The sequence below is a fragment of the Myxine glutinosa genome, chromosome 1 (assembly GCF_964187855.1).
Source record: "Myxine glutinosa chromosome 1, kmMyxGlut1.1, whole genome shotgun sequence".
Taxonomy (NCBI): domain Eukaryota; kingdom Metazoa; phylum Chordata; class Myxini; order Myxiniformes; family Myxinidae; genus Myxine; species Myxine glutinosa.
The window spans coordinates 76701717-76720804 of record NC_136261.1 but is presented as its reverse complement, the minus strand read 5'-3'; the positions used below and the strand labels follow the sequence as shown (position 1 = coordinate 76720804).

Here is a 19088-nt window from a genome sequence, read left to right as displayed (position 1 = left end):
CGGAGATGGCGGAGGTGCTCCTCACGGGACGCGCTTGCGACGAGGATGTCGTCCAGGTAGACGTACACGAAGTCCAAGTCGCGCAAGAGGCTGTCCATCAGCCGCTGGAACGCCTGGGCCGCATTCTTCAACCCGAAGGGCATCCGCAGAAACTCAAAGAGGCCGAATGGTGTGATGACGGCCGTCTTCGGTATGTCCTCCGGCCTGACGGGGACCTGGTGGTATCCGCGGACGAGGTCCACCTTGGAGAAGAGGGACATTTTCGCCAACCGGGCGGAAAAGTCCTGGATGTGAGGGACCGGGTAGCGGTCGGGGGTGGTAGCATCGTTGAGGCGGCGGTAGTCTCCGCATGGCTGCCACCCGCCGCCAGGCTTGGGCACAATGTGCAGCGGCGATGCCCATGCGCTGTTGGAGCGCCGGACGATGCCCAGCCGCTCCAGCGTGGCGAACTCCTCCTGCGCCATGGCGAGCTTCGCCGGGTCGAGGCGGCGCGCCCGGGCATAGACCGGTGGCCCGACGGTGGGGATGTGATGATCCACCCCGTGCTTGATGGCCACCGCCGAGAAGGTGGGCCGCGTGAGGGCCGGGAAACTGGCGAGGAGGCGGGTGAACTCGTCCGCTGCCGGAAGCGTGCAGACCAACCTTGCCGGGACCGAACCGCTCAGCAAGCCGCTTGGTGAGCCGCTCGGTGAGCCGCCCAGGGAGCTGCTCAACGAACTGCTCAGCGCGCAAGCGAGCGAGCTGAAGGTTTCGGCTTGAACAAGGCGTCTGTGCCTCACGTCCACCAGCAGCCCATGCGCACAGAGGAAGTCCGCTCCGAGTAGGCCCATGGGGACACTAGCGGTAACGAACATCCACTGAAAGCGCTGCCTCCCGAACCGCAGCGAGAGACGACGCTTCCGGAACGTGCGGATGGGCGTGCCGTTGGCGGCAAGCAAAGCGGGGCCCCGGCCCGCAGCTTGCCTGTCGGACGCAGAGGCGGGGAGGACGCTCAACCTGCGCTCCCGTGTCGCACAGGAAGCGACCACCCGAGGAGGTGTCTGTTATGAACAGAAGGCTGCCAGTTTGGCCGACGCTCATGGCAGCAAGCGAGTGCCGGCCTGGCCGTTTCCCGACCTGCCAAAAGTACAAGGCGGGCGGCAGGACCTGGCCTTGTGGCCGAACCTGGTATGGAACTGGCACCAGGTCTGGCCCGGTGGTGGTTGACGCGCCGGTCGTGACGACGGTGGTGGGCGGGGCGTGGTGGCGGCCACGCGCGGATCCGCCAAACCTACGCCGTGTTCGGGAGGATCCGAACGCCATGCCACGTGGCGATCCGCCAAACCTACGCCGTATTCGGGAGGATCCGAACGCCATGCGATGTGGCGATCCGAACCACTCGCGCCGTGCGTGGCGCCGGGATCCACGACGGCCGTGCTGTATGCCGGCCGTGCGTCGTGGGCCGCGAAAAACTTGTCCGCCTCCCTGGCCAGGGCGCGCGGTTCCGTAATGGTCGAACCGGCGAGCGCGAGTCGCACCTGTACAGGTAGCTGGCGGAGGAAGAGAGCACGGAAGAGGAAATCCGCGTGGCCGTCGCCGAGCAGGGACAGCATGTAATCCATGCGGGCGGACGGTCGTGTGTCGCCGAGTACGGGAAGGTCCACCAGTGTAGTGTGGAGCTGGGCACACACGTTAAATAAAGGTAGGCCACAACGCTTTGGGTTAGGTCGAGCTCTTTATTGCTTGCTCACTCGTCAGCACTGCCGTGCTCCGGGCTGCGAGCCTGTGTGTATATCCGGAGGCCACGCCTCACCTGGGGCGTGGCCGAGACCCACTGGTGCGCGGAATTACGTCACTGCGCCAGCGAGCCATCGTGTCCGCCACAACCCCCTGAAAAGACATCTTTTTCGGGCGTGGCTCCGCCCACAATAGGCGCAATAGGCGCACTCTAGGCAGGACACACCTAGATCATGATAGCATGATTATATCACACTTATGCTATTAAATGCAATATGGGAGACAACTACCCGAAACTATGCAAAGTTACCCCCTATAAAGTATTCCCACAAAACTACCCCACCTTCCTTCTTCAGATTATCCCGAGTCTGCGTCCAGAAGGGGGATCAGCATGAGCTCTGTCTCTACTTAACGTACATTAAGTACAACTCCCCACCCTAGTCTAAACCCACATGCAATAATTAAACAAAAAGTTAATCCTTCATCTAATGTATTGTTCCACCAACCCTATTCATTCTCTCATTAATACATAAACCAGGATGTATTTTTAAAATAAAAACCTGTGGTTGGGCTGGGGGTGGTTGTACTGGGGGGGGGGGGGGGGTTCTCTTTATTCTTGCTCAAATTGAGTCTTCAAAGTTCATTATTTGGTTCCCCTACATAGTAGCGCCTCCCTACCTGTCTATGAGGGTCCTAGGTCCCGGCACTACGAGTGTCCCCGGTGACTGCAGGGCCTGTCATCACCCGGTGAAAAGCAATGGCCCATTTGGCCTTTCAATAATGGCCCATGTGGCGTCTCCAGACCGTGAGTCTTGCGACCAGTAGGACCCACATAGATTGCCCAAAAACGTCTTCATGGCCTTTATGGCCCAACAAAAATTGCACCGCAAGTAGCAAAACATTGTTGGCGGCATGACTGGACATGACTTTCCAATAATATATTAAAGAGGTGTAAAGTGTGTGTTTGTGTGTGTGTGTTTGTGTGTGTGTGTGTGTGTGTGTGCATGTGTGTGTGTATATATATATATATAAATTTTTAAAGCAAAAACTATGGCACTTACGTGGAATTTGGTTTGAAAGTCATTAATTAGACGTATTGGCAGTTGTATATTCCAAATTTCAGCTAGTTTAAATGTATAGCCTTTGAGATAATATGGGTGGACCTGCCGACACATTTTGGACGGACGGACAGACAGACACCAATGTGGATTTGAGGGTTTTCTCAATAAAACTCAAGAATTCAGAAATGTAAATGGAAATTGCTGAAAATTTGAACGTATTACGTCGACGTACAAAGCATTTACTTCTGAAACTTGCAGCCGATTTCATTTGTGCGCCGCTTCTTATGTTGAAGTTGCATACAGAGAAACGATTTCATACAAAGGGAGGGGCACTTTGCTCCTTCCTTGATTTCCAGCCTGAAATTAAAGTGCTTTCAAAAACCGAGGATTACTATATCTGATCAACATGAAAATATCTACGTTACATCTTTTAATGCAAAAATTGACCATTAAGTCCATGCAACCATGCAACATTGTGAATTTCCCACCAATTATTGTGGAGACAATCATGTATTGCCTTTGTGATCCATATACCGGTATGTCTTGTGCATTTGTGTTTGTTTGTTTTTTAAGCCGAATAATTTATCTTCATGTATTCATTGCAAAAACAGCAGTGCTTCATCTTCATGAGAAAAATCCTCCATTCCTTCACCTGACAACTCCCCAGCTCCCAGTGAAATGAAGCAGATGGACTGAGATTGAATTTGTGTGATGTTGATACAGTGCAGGCATAATGTGCACAAAAGTTCCTTCAACATCCTTGTATATCTTGACACTCTCCCAATCTCCAGGTAATGTTCCCAGTGGGTTGATTGCACACCCTGGTGGTGAACACATAGTGTTCCCATTAGGTTGCAGCATCGTCATACAAGAGTTGGGCAGTGGGAAGCAGAATTTCCTACATGGCCATTCCAACTCTGTTTCGTGCCTTTGTTGTTCTCGGTCGGGGCATCTTTTGGCATCTGGACAACTCACACGCATGGGTTTCAAGGTGATGGACGAGTTCATCGGTTTCATTAATGTTATGTTTTTCGATCTTTGCTCCACCTACATGCCTTACTTCGTGCCTGGTTATCATCTTTCAGGCAGACATTATCTTGTGGAAATTTGCAGAACGGAAGCTGCATTTTCGAGTGTCTCTCCATACGGTGAAGGTTCAATGCATTGCCATCTCACCCAATGACCTCTATTTGGCATCCATTGGTGGACAAGATGACGACAGGTTTGTCAGAACAAGGATTTTGCACAGGACTATAATCACATTTTGTGTAGTTATCAAAAATTTAAGGCAAAATAATTTTTTATGCTTCATGCACATACATACATATATATCATACATAGAGGGGGGGGGACATACATATATATCTATCTATAATTCCACTAATCTCTGTGTGTGTGTATGTTTGTTTGTGACCGCTGTTTCTCGACAACCACGGGTCCGATATACTTTAAACTTGCCAGGTATATTGCTGGGGACCCGAGGATGTGCCTTTTCAAGGTTTCATATTAATCGGACAAGTAGTTACCGAGCTATGGCGATTTAGCCGTTCGCCGTTCGCTTTGGCGTTGCGAATGGACCAAACCATTTCATGTAAATAGAGGGGGGGGTTCTGTGGTCGTTGCGAATGGACCAAACCATTTCATGTAAATAGAGGGGGGGGGGATTGTCACTGTACTCGCAAGCCGTTCGCCGTTCGCTTTGGCGTTGCGAATGGACCAAACCATTTCATGTAAATAGAGGGGGGGGGGATATAATTTTAGATATATATATAGTACGGGCATATATATAGTACGGGCATGCCCTAGTATATATATATATACACACATACAGATTGAACCCCCTCACTTGACTAAGAGGCAAGGCACAGATTGAGTCTCACCCCAGCAATTTCTGCACAACCTGTTAACAACAAGTGTCACCTGCCACGCTGACACATTGTCTCTGCCCTGCTCATCAACAATAAGGTTTGCGGTCAGGATTGTGACGATAGAACCTGCTGGAAGGACAACGGTCTCTGCAGCCCTTTGCTAATCTATGTTTTAAGGGAGAGTGGCTTGAAGGAAACCACTCCTGAAAAAAGGCACATGACAGCACACCTGGAGTTTGCAAAAATGCACGTGAAAGACTGTGAGAGCATGAGGCAAAATATTCTGTTGTCTGATGGGATTAAAATTGAACTCTTTGGCCTGAATGCAAAGTGATATGTCTGGCGGAAACTGCATCTCCTATCTAACTCCATCCTTACCGTGAAGCATGGTGGTGGCAGCATCATGATATGGGGATGCTTTTCAGCGCAAGGGACTGGAAGACTTTTAAGGACAGAGGGAACATCGAGGAAGGGAACAAAATAATATGAAATAAACAAAATAATATATGCAATATGGTGGACGATATATCATGTTATCACCTCCAAAGTGACATCATAACCAACATCTATTTGTTCACCGTGTTAATGTGTTACTCATCTGTCCCTTCAGGGTGGTGGTGTGGGACGTGGAGCAAGGCGAGGCACTTTGTGGGAGTGAGGCTTCGACTGGTATTGCTGGTTATGCCCTCACGCTTTGCTACAGCAACCATAATGACAACAGCTTCATTGTGGGTGGCATGAGGTACAATATTTTGTGTGCCATAAATAGAGGCAGCATGCAGAAACAATAAAAGTATAATGGAAATAAAATGCAATAGGTTTTTGTACACTGCTCCTTTCCTATGCATCTCCAGGCGCTGCATGACGTCATTGCCGGGCACCGAAGGGGGTCCGGCAATGACGCGCGCTGAAAGGGAGTACTCGGTTTTCACTCCGGTTCCTTGTTTGTTTGTCTGTCCGGGCGATATCTCAGCCATCCTTTGAGCTAAGAAGCTGAAATTTAGCACAATGGTGTGCACGTGCTTTGGCAAAAACTGGATTTTTTGTTTTTTGATTCATCAATTAATTTTAAATGACAATGATCAAGTGATTTGGCTGTAAATTGTATTTTTGAGTTATTGATTAATCAATTAATTATTTGATTAATGACTTCATCAATTCTTTTTTTCGAGTTACAGATTGGGATGAAACGGTGGTGCTTTAGGTATTATATTAGCCAATTGATTAATAATTTAATTATCTTACAATTATTATTTATTTATTTTCGTTATTAATCACTTATTTATTTTCTTTCTCATCTGGGCAATATCTCAGGCACCCTTTGAGCTAGGAAGCTAATATTCGGACACAATAGTGACCAAGTGATGTGGCTATAAAGGATATGTTGGATTTATGGATTAATCAATTAATCGATTAATTATTTAATTTTTGATTAATTAATTATTTAATTAGTTTTCAAAAAGTTACAGATTCGGATGAAACACTGGTTGTTTAGGTATGCTATTAGCCAATTGATTAAGAAATTATTTATTTTACGATTATTATATATTTATTTTAATTTCACAATTAATCAATCAATTCATTATACACCTCTCCCTCCCAATACCGTCTCTATGCGCTGCATGGCGTTATTGCCGGGCGCCCAAGGTGCCCCAACAATGCCGCACTAGAGAATGTTATTTATTTATTTGGCAATGGGGGCGGTGTACTTTGAATGTATCTGTACTTGTTCTTATTTGTTTTGAGGAATTTGTTTGCATTACCGCATTTTAGTGTCTCCGTATTCTGTTCTGTCCGAGTACTGGCCCCCTTTCTTGGCAAGGGTTATGCTGGGTGGTTTGCTGTTGCTTTCCCAGCATTGCAGGAATTTGTATTTTATTGAGGGTGCAGGCGATAGTTTGCCTAATCTTTGCGAAGGACACCGTGGGATATTTAACGTCCATCAGCTAATGTCGGCAGACCGGATGCCAGTTTAGCATCCATCCAAGAGATGGCACACACATTGATGAATCATTCACCCTGCCTGTGAAACACCGGGATGACAGTGTATAGCTAGGTCGGCATTTAAACCCAGGCTAGAGAGCTTAGAGGTGAGGGTGCGTACCTCATCATGTCAGCCCCATTTTATTGCCAACCCCATATTATCCTGAGAGCATGAAGAGTAAACTAAAGTGAGTGGAATGGCTGGTACCACACATAGACCAAATATGGGCACTTTGGGCGGATTATTTTCTCCCCTAAGGTCTCATTGATGAACTATCTGGTTTTTGATGGACAATGTCATCGTGACATGGTCATTCTCCTGAGACCAGTTGGATTTTCCAGATGCGTAAAATCAAATGGTTAGTACCGCTGTTTTTCACTAGATTTGACTGTGTATCCTCAAGGATGCCAGGCCATTATCCACTACATGACCACCAGGCCCATAATTGAGGAAATACCGTATTTTTCTATGATACAGTCAATGAGAAGAAGCTCCAAAATAGTGGCCCTTTATTCAGTGAAAATTTTATTTCAATTTTACCCTCCCTCTTGTAATTTCCCTCATTTTTCGAACAAGTGGAAACCTTTGTGTATGGGAGTTGGACCGCAACAATCGAAAGATCCATCCAACAAACTGCCAAGTGGGACAACTCAAGAGAAGCGTCTGTTGTCTGGAGGTACGTTTGCACAGCTGCAGAGGATTTAATTGCATGTATAATATAAAGACATAGCTGAAAAGACGAAGATACAGAGACAGGAATCCAGAGATGCCACTGGACTCAAATGCAATGCACAATCATTTTTCAGTTTCGATCTTGTGTCCTTCCTCGATGGTCAGGTGGAGAAGTCGGACGAGTTTTTCTTTTGTGGAACAAGCAGTGGAGATGTGCTTTGTGTGAACCTGAAAACGCATCGCCTCATCAGTTGCAACCCATCAACCAACAAATTCAGCCAGGTCTGATGCACACCATGCTCATACTCTTAACGCCCACCATCCATTTCTTTGGCAGACATTCTCACTCTCCGGTCTCAAATCGCACTTGATTCTGCAGTGGTCCCTCTTGATCTGTTTGGCTTTGATGGCAAAGCCTCACAACCCAGACACGTGGGGTAATGGTTAATCTCGGTCTAGGAGGTCTGAGTCGTGGAGGTTGGTGGTTCAAACCCAATCCCCGGCCGAGTCATACCAAAGGTCTTTAAAATGCCGCTTCTTGCTCTACGCTCAACGTTTGAAAAGGATAGAGTACCGATAAACTAACCATAGGTTGGCAACAATTGGGCAGGTTTGATAAGCCTAATAACTTCCTGCATTAAAGTTTTTTGGAAGGGAACTCAGTATTATTCCGTACTCAGTACTCAGTACCCAGTATTACTCAGTATCACCCTCTTTTAAACTTATCCATCATCTCAATATGGGTTTTGCTCAAACTATGCGGTCAACTTACTGTTTATTCTCTGCAGCTGTTCATGAACTCCATTACTCATCCTCAATAACATTTTCTCCAACTACTTTTTTTTTTTTTTTTTTTTTTTTTTTTTGTATACAAGATCGAGGCTCGTGAAAGAGCGAACATTAATCACACAGAAAGACAAACAGACACACAAAACAAATAACATCGGGAGCGGTAGACAAGATGGGGAGAGAGGGGGAAGGACACAAACACAACATTTGAGAGCAGGGACCGAGAGACATGGAGACATCGAGAGAACTGTGGGAGGGAGAGGGCTTTGGGGGGGAGGCATGGGAAGGGGGGGGGGGGGGGGTGGGAGAGGTATAAAACATATGGACACTGCCAAGACTTCCAGGAAAGAAGTTGGAATTTCAAACAAGGTGGATCTGGGGTGAATTAGTGGGGGTAGAAAAGATCAAGGTTTTGGATGGGGGAAGATAAGAGATGGTGGTGAACAGCTGTTTTGAAGACCTGGAGGGAGGAGTGTGATTGAAGTGAGTGTGGGAGTTTGTTCCACAGGCGGGAGAAAAGAGGAATGAAAGAGTGAAGGTGAGCAGAGAGCCGAGATTTCGGCAGTTTAACCATCAGAGGGTGGCTGGCAGATCTTGTGCGACCTGTAGGAATATTTGGGGGACAGAGCACAGAGAGAGCTGGGGGAGCAAGGCCGGAGAGGAGTCGGTAGAAGACAGAAAGACCACCTACCTGCCTGCGGTGAGTGAGTGAAAGGCCCTCAGAGATAGCTTCATCGCGGGAGATTCCAATGATTCTGAAAGCTTTGGATTCAACAGCGTGAAGCCGAGCCAGGTGTGAGGCAGGAGCACCAGCCCATAGGGGAGAACAGTATTCCATTGAGCTGCGGATGAAAGCCTTGTATGTGGTGAGGAGCTCAGGTGTGCCTAGGAAGGACTTCGCACGACGGAGGATGCCCAGTCGGCGACTGGCTTTGGAGGCCAGCTTGGAAATGTGGTTTTCCCAAGAAAGATCATGGCAGATGGTGAGACCCAAAAGCTTGAGCGACAGAACTTCTTGGAGAGGATTGTTGAGAAAGTAGATGGGAGGGTTGTCCAGTCGATCTTTTCGGAGAGACATAGTAAGAGTGTGAGATTTGTCAGGATTGAAAGACATGTTCCACATGTTTGACCAGTCTGTGATTTTGTCCAGGTCTTCAGAGAGTGAGGAGGCTGCAGACTGCCGATCTGAGGGAAGAGGAATGGAGCGGCAGAGAGTGGAGTCATCAGCAAAGAGATACAGAGGATTTTCCCGAGAGTCGGAGAGATCATTGATAAAGACCAGAAAAAGCACAGGGCCCAGCACACTGCCTTGGGGAACTCCAGCCTGAACGGGAAGGGGAGATGAGAGAAATCCATTCAGGGCCACACGTTGACTACGACCAGAGAGGAAGTCCGCAAGCCATGCATGGAGATTTCCATGGATACCATAGGAGGAGAGTTTGGTGAGCAGAGCTGGGTGCCAGACCGTATCGAAGGCACGTGATATGTCAAGGGAGACAGCTCTGATTTCCTGTTTGGCATTGAGGACCTCCATCCATTGTTGAGACAGCAGAAGCAGCATGTCCAGAGTAGAGTGACCTGGTCTGAAACCAAATTGATGATCAGAGATCAAGCCATTGGAGAAGAGGAAAGATTTCATATCCGAAGCAATGATGGATTCCATGACTTTGCTGATAATTGGGAGCAGGCTGATTGGTCTGTAGTTGCAAGGATCTGTTTTTGCACCTTTTTTGTGTAAAGCGGTAATGTTTGCTGATTTCCAGGATGCTGGCAGATGACCTTGAGCAAAAGATAGGGTGAAAAGAACAGAGAGAGGGTGAGGTAGAGCGGCAGAGCAGGATTTTAGGACCCGTGGGCTGATGCCATCTGGTCCAGTTGCAGAATCAGAGTCGAGGTTTGACAAAAACTCCTCCACCTTGTCAGGAGAGAAGGTCACAGAGTCCAGGAGCAGTTTGGTTCGACTGGGAAAGGTGGGAACAGAGAGAGATGGGTTTGGGACTAAGGATTTTGAGGCAAACACAGAGTTGAGGCATTCGGCTTTGTCACGTGCGATGTCAACTGTGTGGCCATTTGAGGTAAGGGAGGGGATGGAGGGGGAACAAACACCAGAAACGGATTTGACCAGACGCCACCATGATTTGGAGGAAGGAGACAGGTTTGAGAGTTCATTCTTGAGTGAGGAGAGATAGTGCTTCCTGGCACTCCTGAGGGTAGACACACACTTGTTCCAAGCTTGGTGAAAGGAACTGAGATTTCCTTCAGTTGGATTAGCCTTCCAAGAGGCAAAGGCAAGTTGTTTCAGGGCAACTGCCTCACCACAAGATTCAGTGTACCATGGACGGGAGGAAGGGTAAGACAACTGAAGGCGAGATGGGATAAATCTGTGCATGAGAGAGATCAGTTTGCTTTGGAAGAATTCCCAGGAAGAATTGATGTCAGAGGCAGTGGAGATGGGAGACCAATCCAGACGATTGATGGCTGCTTGAAGACCGTCCCAGTCGGCCTGAGTGAAATGCCTGACTCGTCGACGCTGAGGAGGCTCTCTGAGAATGGCCAGAGAGATGTCCACTTTGACAAGCACATGATCAGAAGAACCGATTGGAGCAGAAGAAGAGCAGCAGACATTAGCAGGGAAGTTAGTCATAACCAAGTCTAGAAGAGAAGATACTCCATTGGCTGAGATCCGGGTCGGGAAATTGACAGATTGTGTCAATCCCAGTGAGTCACAGAAGTCCTTTGCTGAGGTGCCATGACTGGTGAGAGAGGAACCCACACCCAACCAGGTGGCATGATGACAATTGAAGTCACCACATATGAGGAAGAGAGAGTTTGGATGAGTGGATAGAAGTTGGTCCATGTTGTCAGACAGTGAAATGTAGATGGAGTCATCACTGTTTGGGGGACGGTACAGAACACATATGAACAAAAGGTGGGAGCGGAGAGGAAGCCGTAGCCAGAGGTACTCCTGGGGGTGAGGAGGAGAGAGGGCAGTGCAAGGAGAGTGAGGAAGAGAGTTTTTGATAAAGATAGCCACCCCACCACCAGGCCGAGGCTCAGGTCTATCATACCATGAGGAGGGAGTAACCAGGAAGAGATATTAAGGAATCAGAGACATCTTGAAGGAGGAAAGTCTCTGTTAAGCAGATCAAGTCTGGATTGTCAGAAGCAACCTGTATGGAGAGATCAGTCAGGTTTGAGCGAAGGCCCCGGATGTTTGAGGTCCATACCGTTAATGAAGAGAGAGGGGGAGCATCGGGTACAGGACAGGGGAGGGGAGGAGTAGGGTAAGATGAAGGATGAGAGGGGGAGGTAGGGAGAGCAGTTGTTAGTGTGTCAGCGATTGCAGAAGAGTTCCAAGAAAGGGAAGGATGAGGAGGATGAAAGGTTTGAAGGTGAAGGGATGAGGCACAGAGAGGGGTTGTTTGAGGGGGGGCAGAGGAAAGAAGAAGGTTGGTGGGGGTGGAGGTATGAGATAGAAGGGAGACGAAGTGGGGAGGAGGCAGCTTTGAGGAGGAGGGGGGAGGAGGGAGAATTGGAGGGGAATGGTATGGGGGGAGATTTGAATGGGAGGGGTTGGGGGGGAGTTTTGAAGGGGAGGAGTGAGGGGGGAGTTTAGGAGGGGAAGGGCAAGGGGGGAGTTCAGGAGTGGAAGGGCAAGGGGGGAGTTCAGGAGTGGAGGAGTAGGGGGGGAGTTTAAGAGTGGTGGGGCAAGGGGGGAGTTTAGGAGTGTAGGTGCAAGGGGAGGGATTTGGATGGGAGGGGCAAGAGGGGAGTTTAGAAAGTGGATGATTAATGAAAGACGAACATTGAAAACAAATTGGGTTTGTTGTGATTTTCAAGTTAGCAATCCGGTTCAGAATGATGGAGGAGGGATGGAATGAATGTGAATTTAGACCATGTAGTGAGGGAGACGTATAAGATATTGAATTTCTTTTTTTTGAGGTGGAATGAGTTGGAGAGGAAATTGAGAAAAGCCTTTTAAATAGGAAGAAAAACAGCGTGTTGTAAAATACCACTGAGTAAAACACTGAAGGGGAAAGGTTATACATATTTAAATAATATTTAAACAGAACCGTGAACAATCTTATGTGCACAAAAATACCAACGGGGGGAGAGCCGAGAGGGACCACCACGAGTCACGTGAAGGGCAAACGGTGGATGGCAAGGAGTTAATGGGGGCGGGGCGAACAGCACACCTGGACAGAAAATACAGGATGAGTCAACAGTACACGTGGAGAAAGGAAAATAAATGTTTTTTTTTTGTTTGTTTGTTTTTTTTGGGGGGGGTGGGGGGGGGGAGGTGGGGATTTAGAACGTTAGACAGAGTATTATGTTCGGGGTAGAAGGGAAAAAAACTAAGAGCCAAGCAAAACACGATTAAGATAACAAACACCGACGGGGGTACAACTACAAGGCCGCACACGAGGAGCAGAACACGATTAAATAATTACAAGTTACAGGAAATTCAAACCAAAAGTAACTATAATCAAAACAATAACGCATGGACGATAAAATAACGAGTTGAAATTTGACAATCTATCTGGGGAAATGGGGGAGAAACACGTGGTCGAAGAACGAACGACCGAACGAATAAGAATGAATAAACGAATGAGAACAGAGAAGGAAATGTTTTTTTTTTGGATTTTTTTGAGTTGTGATTTACACAAGGAAGAGGGCTATGGGGTGAAAAGATTGGGAAAACAGAGAACGAAAGTTATTGGATCACAAAAACACGGACCGCTGAGAGAAAAACAAAGCCTCAAGGTTGTACAGTGTTCACTGTACAACTACAAGGACTCAAAACACGACCCGAATTAACACGATTTTCAATACAGGTATGAAAGATTTGCACCGAAAATCTTCGTCGGGAGACAATATATACACCATAAAATAAATAGTTATAACGAAAATACAAATGGGAACAATTACTTAACTTCGATTTCGATGGAGAGCATGGAGAGCTGAGAATAAACGAACCCTCGCCAAACGATACTTATTTTGGTTTTGCACAAAGCCTTCTGTTTCCTGCTGTTATAATTCTTTACAACAGTCCCTTGACCACCTTGGCCTCTCTGGAAACCCCCTTACTAATGTGCCTTTCCACTATCACTCTGGTTGTCATACATGGCAGGGTGTGACGGCTTTGCATTTGCTTCCTGATGGACAGCTCTGCATTGGAGCTGGTGATGGAACGTTGGCAGTGTGCCACCCAGTCAAGATGAAACATCAGCAGTGAGTGAGACCATGATCATTCTGACTGTCTATGTTCGTGAACCTATTTTGACATCATCACACTTGTGTATTTTTATTATAACTATTAAGTATTGCGATGAGATTTGTAAATCTTTTTACCTCTTGCATATTGGGTTTTAACACATTGCTTTTGGAATTTTATTGAGTCTTCTGAATTAATGTCTGCAGGAGAATAATGATGGAAGGTTCTGTGCAGTCAGTGGTCATGTGTAACGAAGGTAAGAGGTTGATGGTGGGGACAGCAGCTGGTTATGTGTACCAGGTTGAGCTGCCAAATCTGGAGTTCAAGCTGTTTTCCAGCTGCCATGGACAACCAGTCAATGACATCGCCTTCCCACGGTAAGGCTTGTCATTTTGCACATGTGATATATAGATTATTTTTAGTGTATGCTGATGGAGATGCCATGCATAGTTGTGGGCTAAATATGAGACTTTAAAAATGACGTAATCCACCAACCAGAATGCTCAGGGTGCATGCACAAAAGTTCGTAGAAATAGCGATCTTCAGGGTATGTGAACTTCTATCATATGTGTGTGATAAGGACTGTTACCTAAAATGTCTCACAAAGCTTATAAAAGAAGCCGAAACTACTTGGAAAAGTAGCTGAGAGAAAGTTAGGGTGTGCCTCTGCAAAACAAAAGAGTTGGAGGGAGACAACGTATCTGGTTTGGGTGCTTCTGAATATCGATGGGCAGGTCATATCTGGGGCATGTAAATACACAGGGTAAGTTTTGAAATAAACTTTTAAAATCATATTTACTATTAATCATGTTAGGGAGGGGGGGTGGAGGGGAAGGGAGGGAGTGTGAGCTGTGAGAACTGTTATAAATATATTGTTTGTTTGGTTTGAGGCCACAAGGGAGATTATATTATGTGTTTGCATCTATTGCTAAAAGGAGAAGTGTTTGTGATAGAGATAATGGCGGATATTAGGTGGCACATGCACTTCAGAAACGAGTAAACCCATTCCCTACGGGAGCGGCAGGAAGGGTTATTCCTTTCTGGGGTATATAGATTACAGTAGATCTATGATCGGCCCTCAAGAACATCGGGGGTCTGTTCATTTACCAAGTTTCGTGGGGAGCGCTCCCCAAGTGGCTTAAGTATTCGAGTAAGCACTCCATTCAAAACCGTTGATAAGGAACGGCAGGATTGGCAAGCGCTAGCTAGCTACTTGGCAACGAAACACACCCCGGGTTTCCTCCCTTTCAGTTTAGTGTTACTGTTAAACAACAGTAGCTGCTGTTTCAAAAGGTAATCAAATGTGTTTGTGGTTTATAATCTCTATCTTTTCAATGGATCTAAGCAACTTTTAGCTGAGCCTAAGTAAACCTTGGTAACGTTTATTAGGTCAAGACCCAGGACAAAATCAGTCGATGTGAAATCAAGTCAATTCCCAAATTCAGTCGTTTTACCTTTTAATATCTCCTGCTCTACCTTGGGCAGGTTTTTTTTTTTTTATGCATTCGCCGACGAAGTCGCCGGAGATTCGCGGCACTGTATATCATACACCGCCCAAATAACACAGCCGGGAAATTGCCGAGAGATGTTTATTCGTTCTTATTACCCTCGCCTGAGGAGTAATTAGTTGAAACCTCCTCTAGTTTGCTGCCCTTAATGCTGACGTCATTTATCAATTTAAAGTGCGAGCCACAGTTCCCATGATCATTGTGTCGCACACATGTACACAGTGCCTCTGGAGAGCTGTTTGGGACGTGTTCGCTTGGAAGTGTGCGTGTGTGGTACTTACCGAGTGGCCGAGAGCTTCTGCGCATCACCATACCCAACCTGACGTGCCATGCACTCGTCTTCTCACCAGACGGTCACTTCATTGCAACAGGTTCGTACCCTTGTCATTGACAAATAATCGTCATTCCATAAAACATGAAGACGAAAGAAGCCAGGACTGATAATTTGGGGGGAATTTTGGCTTTGAGAAGAAAACAATGTCAAGGTAATACAGGGCGTTTCAAAAGTCTAAAATCAAAGGGGATATCTTTTTTGAGACGACGTCTTTGAGGTCGATAGGACATTGTGGACCGAAGGAATGACCCCCACATTGTCTAGATTTAACAACACGACTTTTTTCTTTGGGGACATTTGAAATCAGTGGTTTATATCACGAGACCACGTACTATTGACCATCTAAAGAATGAATTCAGAAACGAATGTGCTAAAATTGATGTATCGATGTTAAAAAATGTTCAAACAAACCTACATACAATAATTGATATGTGTATGTATAGTCAGGTTCACCATGTTTTTTCATTCAAAATTTTGGTAGATTAGCAAAACTATACATTTTTGGAATATTCAGAGCATGAGGAATCCAAAAATTAATGTTGCCATTTGCGTAGAAACCTTTGCGAAAATGACACTCAGGACAGTGATGAAGATCTGTAAAAGCATATTCCTGAACGGGATAGACCTCGTAGATCCTGTGTATAGGACTTATAGTTCAATCTGATACTAACAGGGCTGCTTTCTTGCTTTATAAACCCATACCTATAACTTCAAAGGACTTGCAATATCATGTATTATGTAATACAGTTATATCACAAATATAAAGACAATGGTTTTCAATTACCTTTGTTGCTTTTCTATAATCCTGAGCACTATTTTGAGGCCTTTATTGGATTCATTGACCCAGAAAACATAGGATTAGCATATTTAATTAAGTTTCTAGGTTGTCTAGAAGCCGAGATCGCGCAAAATATGTATTTTATGGCGGCCATTTTGAAAATCCAAAATGGCGGCCATGCAGGTGTCTGTGGAAATGCCAACATTGATTTTCGGATTCTCCATGCTCTGATGATTCCAAAAATGTACAGGTTTGCTAATCTCCCAAAATTTTGAACGAAATTATATTTGTTAACATAGTGAACCTGACTAGTATGTCAGTGGCTCGGAATTCGAGAGGCTGAAGCCATTTATTCCTGCTACGTGAAACACCCTGCATTCCATGCCCACAGAAAACAGACTTTTTGGAACACCAGCCACATTTTCCATTCAATCATCATGTAACTTTGTTAAAAAAAATTTAAAAACTCCATAGGAAGGTGCTGCTATGTTGAAAGTTTTGTGTCAATCTCTCAAGCGGTTGTGGAGAAAGCCAATTAAAAAAGCGAATAAAGGCGAAAAGTGAGGGCGATTACAAAATAATGACTCAAAGAGGAACTGAATCGATTATGGGGTAAAGAGGTCAAATGTCAGAGGTCCTGGTTGATAAAAAAAATTATGTTACCGAGCTAACTTGTGAACCAGTGTTGGGATTTTGACCAAACTTCGTATTAGTACGGTATATATTATGATGTAAATATGAACTGATGAGATTTCTGCATCAAAGGTCAGAGATCATGTCAGGTAAAAAATGTGATACTTGAGGACAGATGAAGGAATTTAAACCAAACTTGGTACAAGTATGCATAATGATGTAATAATGTGGGCGGAGGCATGTGGGTCGACGTCACGTCGAAGAGTGACGTTCTAGTCCTGTCATCAACTGCAAAAAAAATTTTCCTTGGCCGACCTGGCCGTTGTCTATTGCTAAGTACACTAGAGGTGTCTTTCTTTTTCATGATATTCCAAATTGTTGTATTTGCTGTGCCCAGTTGTTGTGCTTTGGTTTGAATTAAATTATTTCGTTCTTTCAGCTTCCAAATTGCCTGCTTTTCTTTCATCGACAGTTATCTGGTCTTCATATTGGTTTATGCCTACTGACTCCAACGGCAGACTCCCAAGGCAAAAGCCAAGATTTAAACCCATCAGTCATTTGTTCCAATACTTATGCTTACCTAAAAAAAGGGCGGGGACTGAATATACGAAGTGCTATTGTTCTGCAATGGTAAACCATACAGTGCCTTCAGAAAGTATTCACACTCCTTGACTTTTTTCACATTTTGTTGTGTACAGCCTGAATTTAAAATGGATTAAATATAAATATTTGTGACTGGCTCTGGCAGAAGCAGACACTTGGGGGCATTTCTCTTAGCACGAAAAAGCCGAAGAGTCGAAATATGACCACAGGGACCAAATTGAGATTTTTATATGGATAGAAAGAGTAACTTCTCTAGATTATTATGCACCAAAACATTTTTCAAAGAAACAACAGAAAAGTTGTGAAATTCGACGAAGAATCTAAAATGTCGTTCTCAAAATGTGCTCAAAAAGACACGGAGATCGCGAAATTTCGAAGTTTTACTACGAGCCATACATCGTAATTCGAAGGAGATCCCTAACATACATGTTTGGCATACCTGATATACATGTTTGGTATGAATGAAAAGCTCTACGTGTGCACATTATTTGTGCATGTAAACTGCATTGTGAACTTTTAACCTAATTATCTCTATTTTTAAGCGAAAATATAATTGTCATTAAAATACCATAACTTAGTTAATTTTCAATCAATTAACACAATGTATATATCAAATGAAAGAGAAAAGCATGGGGAATCAGACGATATCAAAATCTCAAATTTGATTTTTACCCCAAAGTGTCTGCTTTTGCCAGAGCCAGTCACATTTTGCCTCTGATCGACACAAAATACCCCATAATGACAAAGTGAATACATGTTTTTTAAAATTTGTACAAATTTATTGAAAATGAAATACAGAAATGTCTAATTTACATAAATATTGTTTCGTTTGTGGGGGTAAACAATGAAATACCTTAGTCGAGATAGAATTGTATCGATTATCATGCTCCGAGTGGCGCGAAGAAGCCATCTTGATGTACGTAAGTAGGCCGTCGGTCTGGGTAAGAGCGTTCGCATGTCACCATAAGGGGCGTGGCTTTGTGCTAGTTAATTATAGGGCTCAAAGATTAATTCCCCAGTGTGTAATTTGCCTCCTTTGGTCTTCCCTTCGGTTTTATTACATTCGGCTAGGCAGGAAATCGAGGGTTCAGTAAAACAACAATAGCGCTGTCATGGAACTCATGAGCTCACACGCCGCCAGGTCCGACAGAAACAGCATTTTCCAATCGGCAAGGGAACGACGCCATCAAAACATTCCCGAACAGAGATTAGACTCCACCCGCCGACAACTCGTAACGAGGAGGCCACACCCCGGCCTTCGTGATTGGTGGGGCACGGAGATTGGTTAGAGCATGACGTCAGCGAGAAGAGGGGAGGGTGCATTTCCCCCTCTCTCGCCCACTTGTGGTCCTGGTTTCGTGGTGGATGGTCGCTCCTCTCGTGCGCGCTCGTGCAGAGAACTTTTGGAGGATTGTGGAGTTTTTGCAACGTCGGAGGAGGGGTTGTTGTTGACTGTGGTGCTTTTCGGGGGAGGAGAGAGCCGTGTCTCGCTTGGCGGTGGAAGCGAGGAAGGGCCGGTTGGCTGCTTGTTCATGCCTGAGCGTTTTCGGCACCATTTGTTAGTGCGCTTCCCAGGCAGTGGTTTGGAGGCGACGAACGCCAACCTCCCTCGTTGAGACCAGAGTTAAGCGCCGGCCGGCAGGAACATCATTTATATTTATTTAATCTTTCCCCCTTGTTTGTATACGAGTTTGAGTGGAGACGTCTCAAATTAGGAAATAGTTTTTTTTAATCTCACATTCATTTCAATTGCTTCACGATTATTTTCATTAAATCCTCTATTTTTGCATTTCATTCTTGTATTGTGGATTTTGCTAGTCCTGTATTTGTATTTGTGGGTCGAGTAATAAGAGCCCCATGTCGCCGTCCGATCAGGTAAAGCGAAAAGATAATCCCACATAGGTTCGAAATATGCCTCGGAGTTAAA

At 45.5% G+C, this 19088-nt stretch overlaps 1 protein-coding gene across 1 annotated transcript in view; it reads left to right on the top strand.

Moving 5' to 3' along the window:
- The window catches only part of CFAP52 (cilia and flagella associated protein 52), a 34425-nt gene that overhangs the window by 10482 nt on the left and 4855 nt on the right, over positions 1-19088 (top strand). Inside the window, exons 2-9 of the mRNA XM_078771772.1 lie at positions 3569-3768; positions 3863-3999; positions 5256-5387; positions 7206-7305; positions 7467-7583; positions 13222-13322; positions 13512-13682; positions 15036-15184. Of these exons, the coding sequence (XP_078627898.1) occupies positions 3569-3768; positions 3863-3999; positions 5256-5387; positions 7206-7305; positions 7467-7583; positions 13222-13322; positions 13512-13682; positions 15036-15184 (1107 nt within the window). The remainder of the gene's footprint in view (positions 1-3568; positions 3769-3862; positions 4000-5255; positions 5388-7205; positions 7306-7466; positions 7584-13221; positions 13323-13511; positions 13683-15035; positions 15185-19088) is intronic.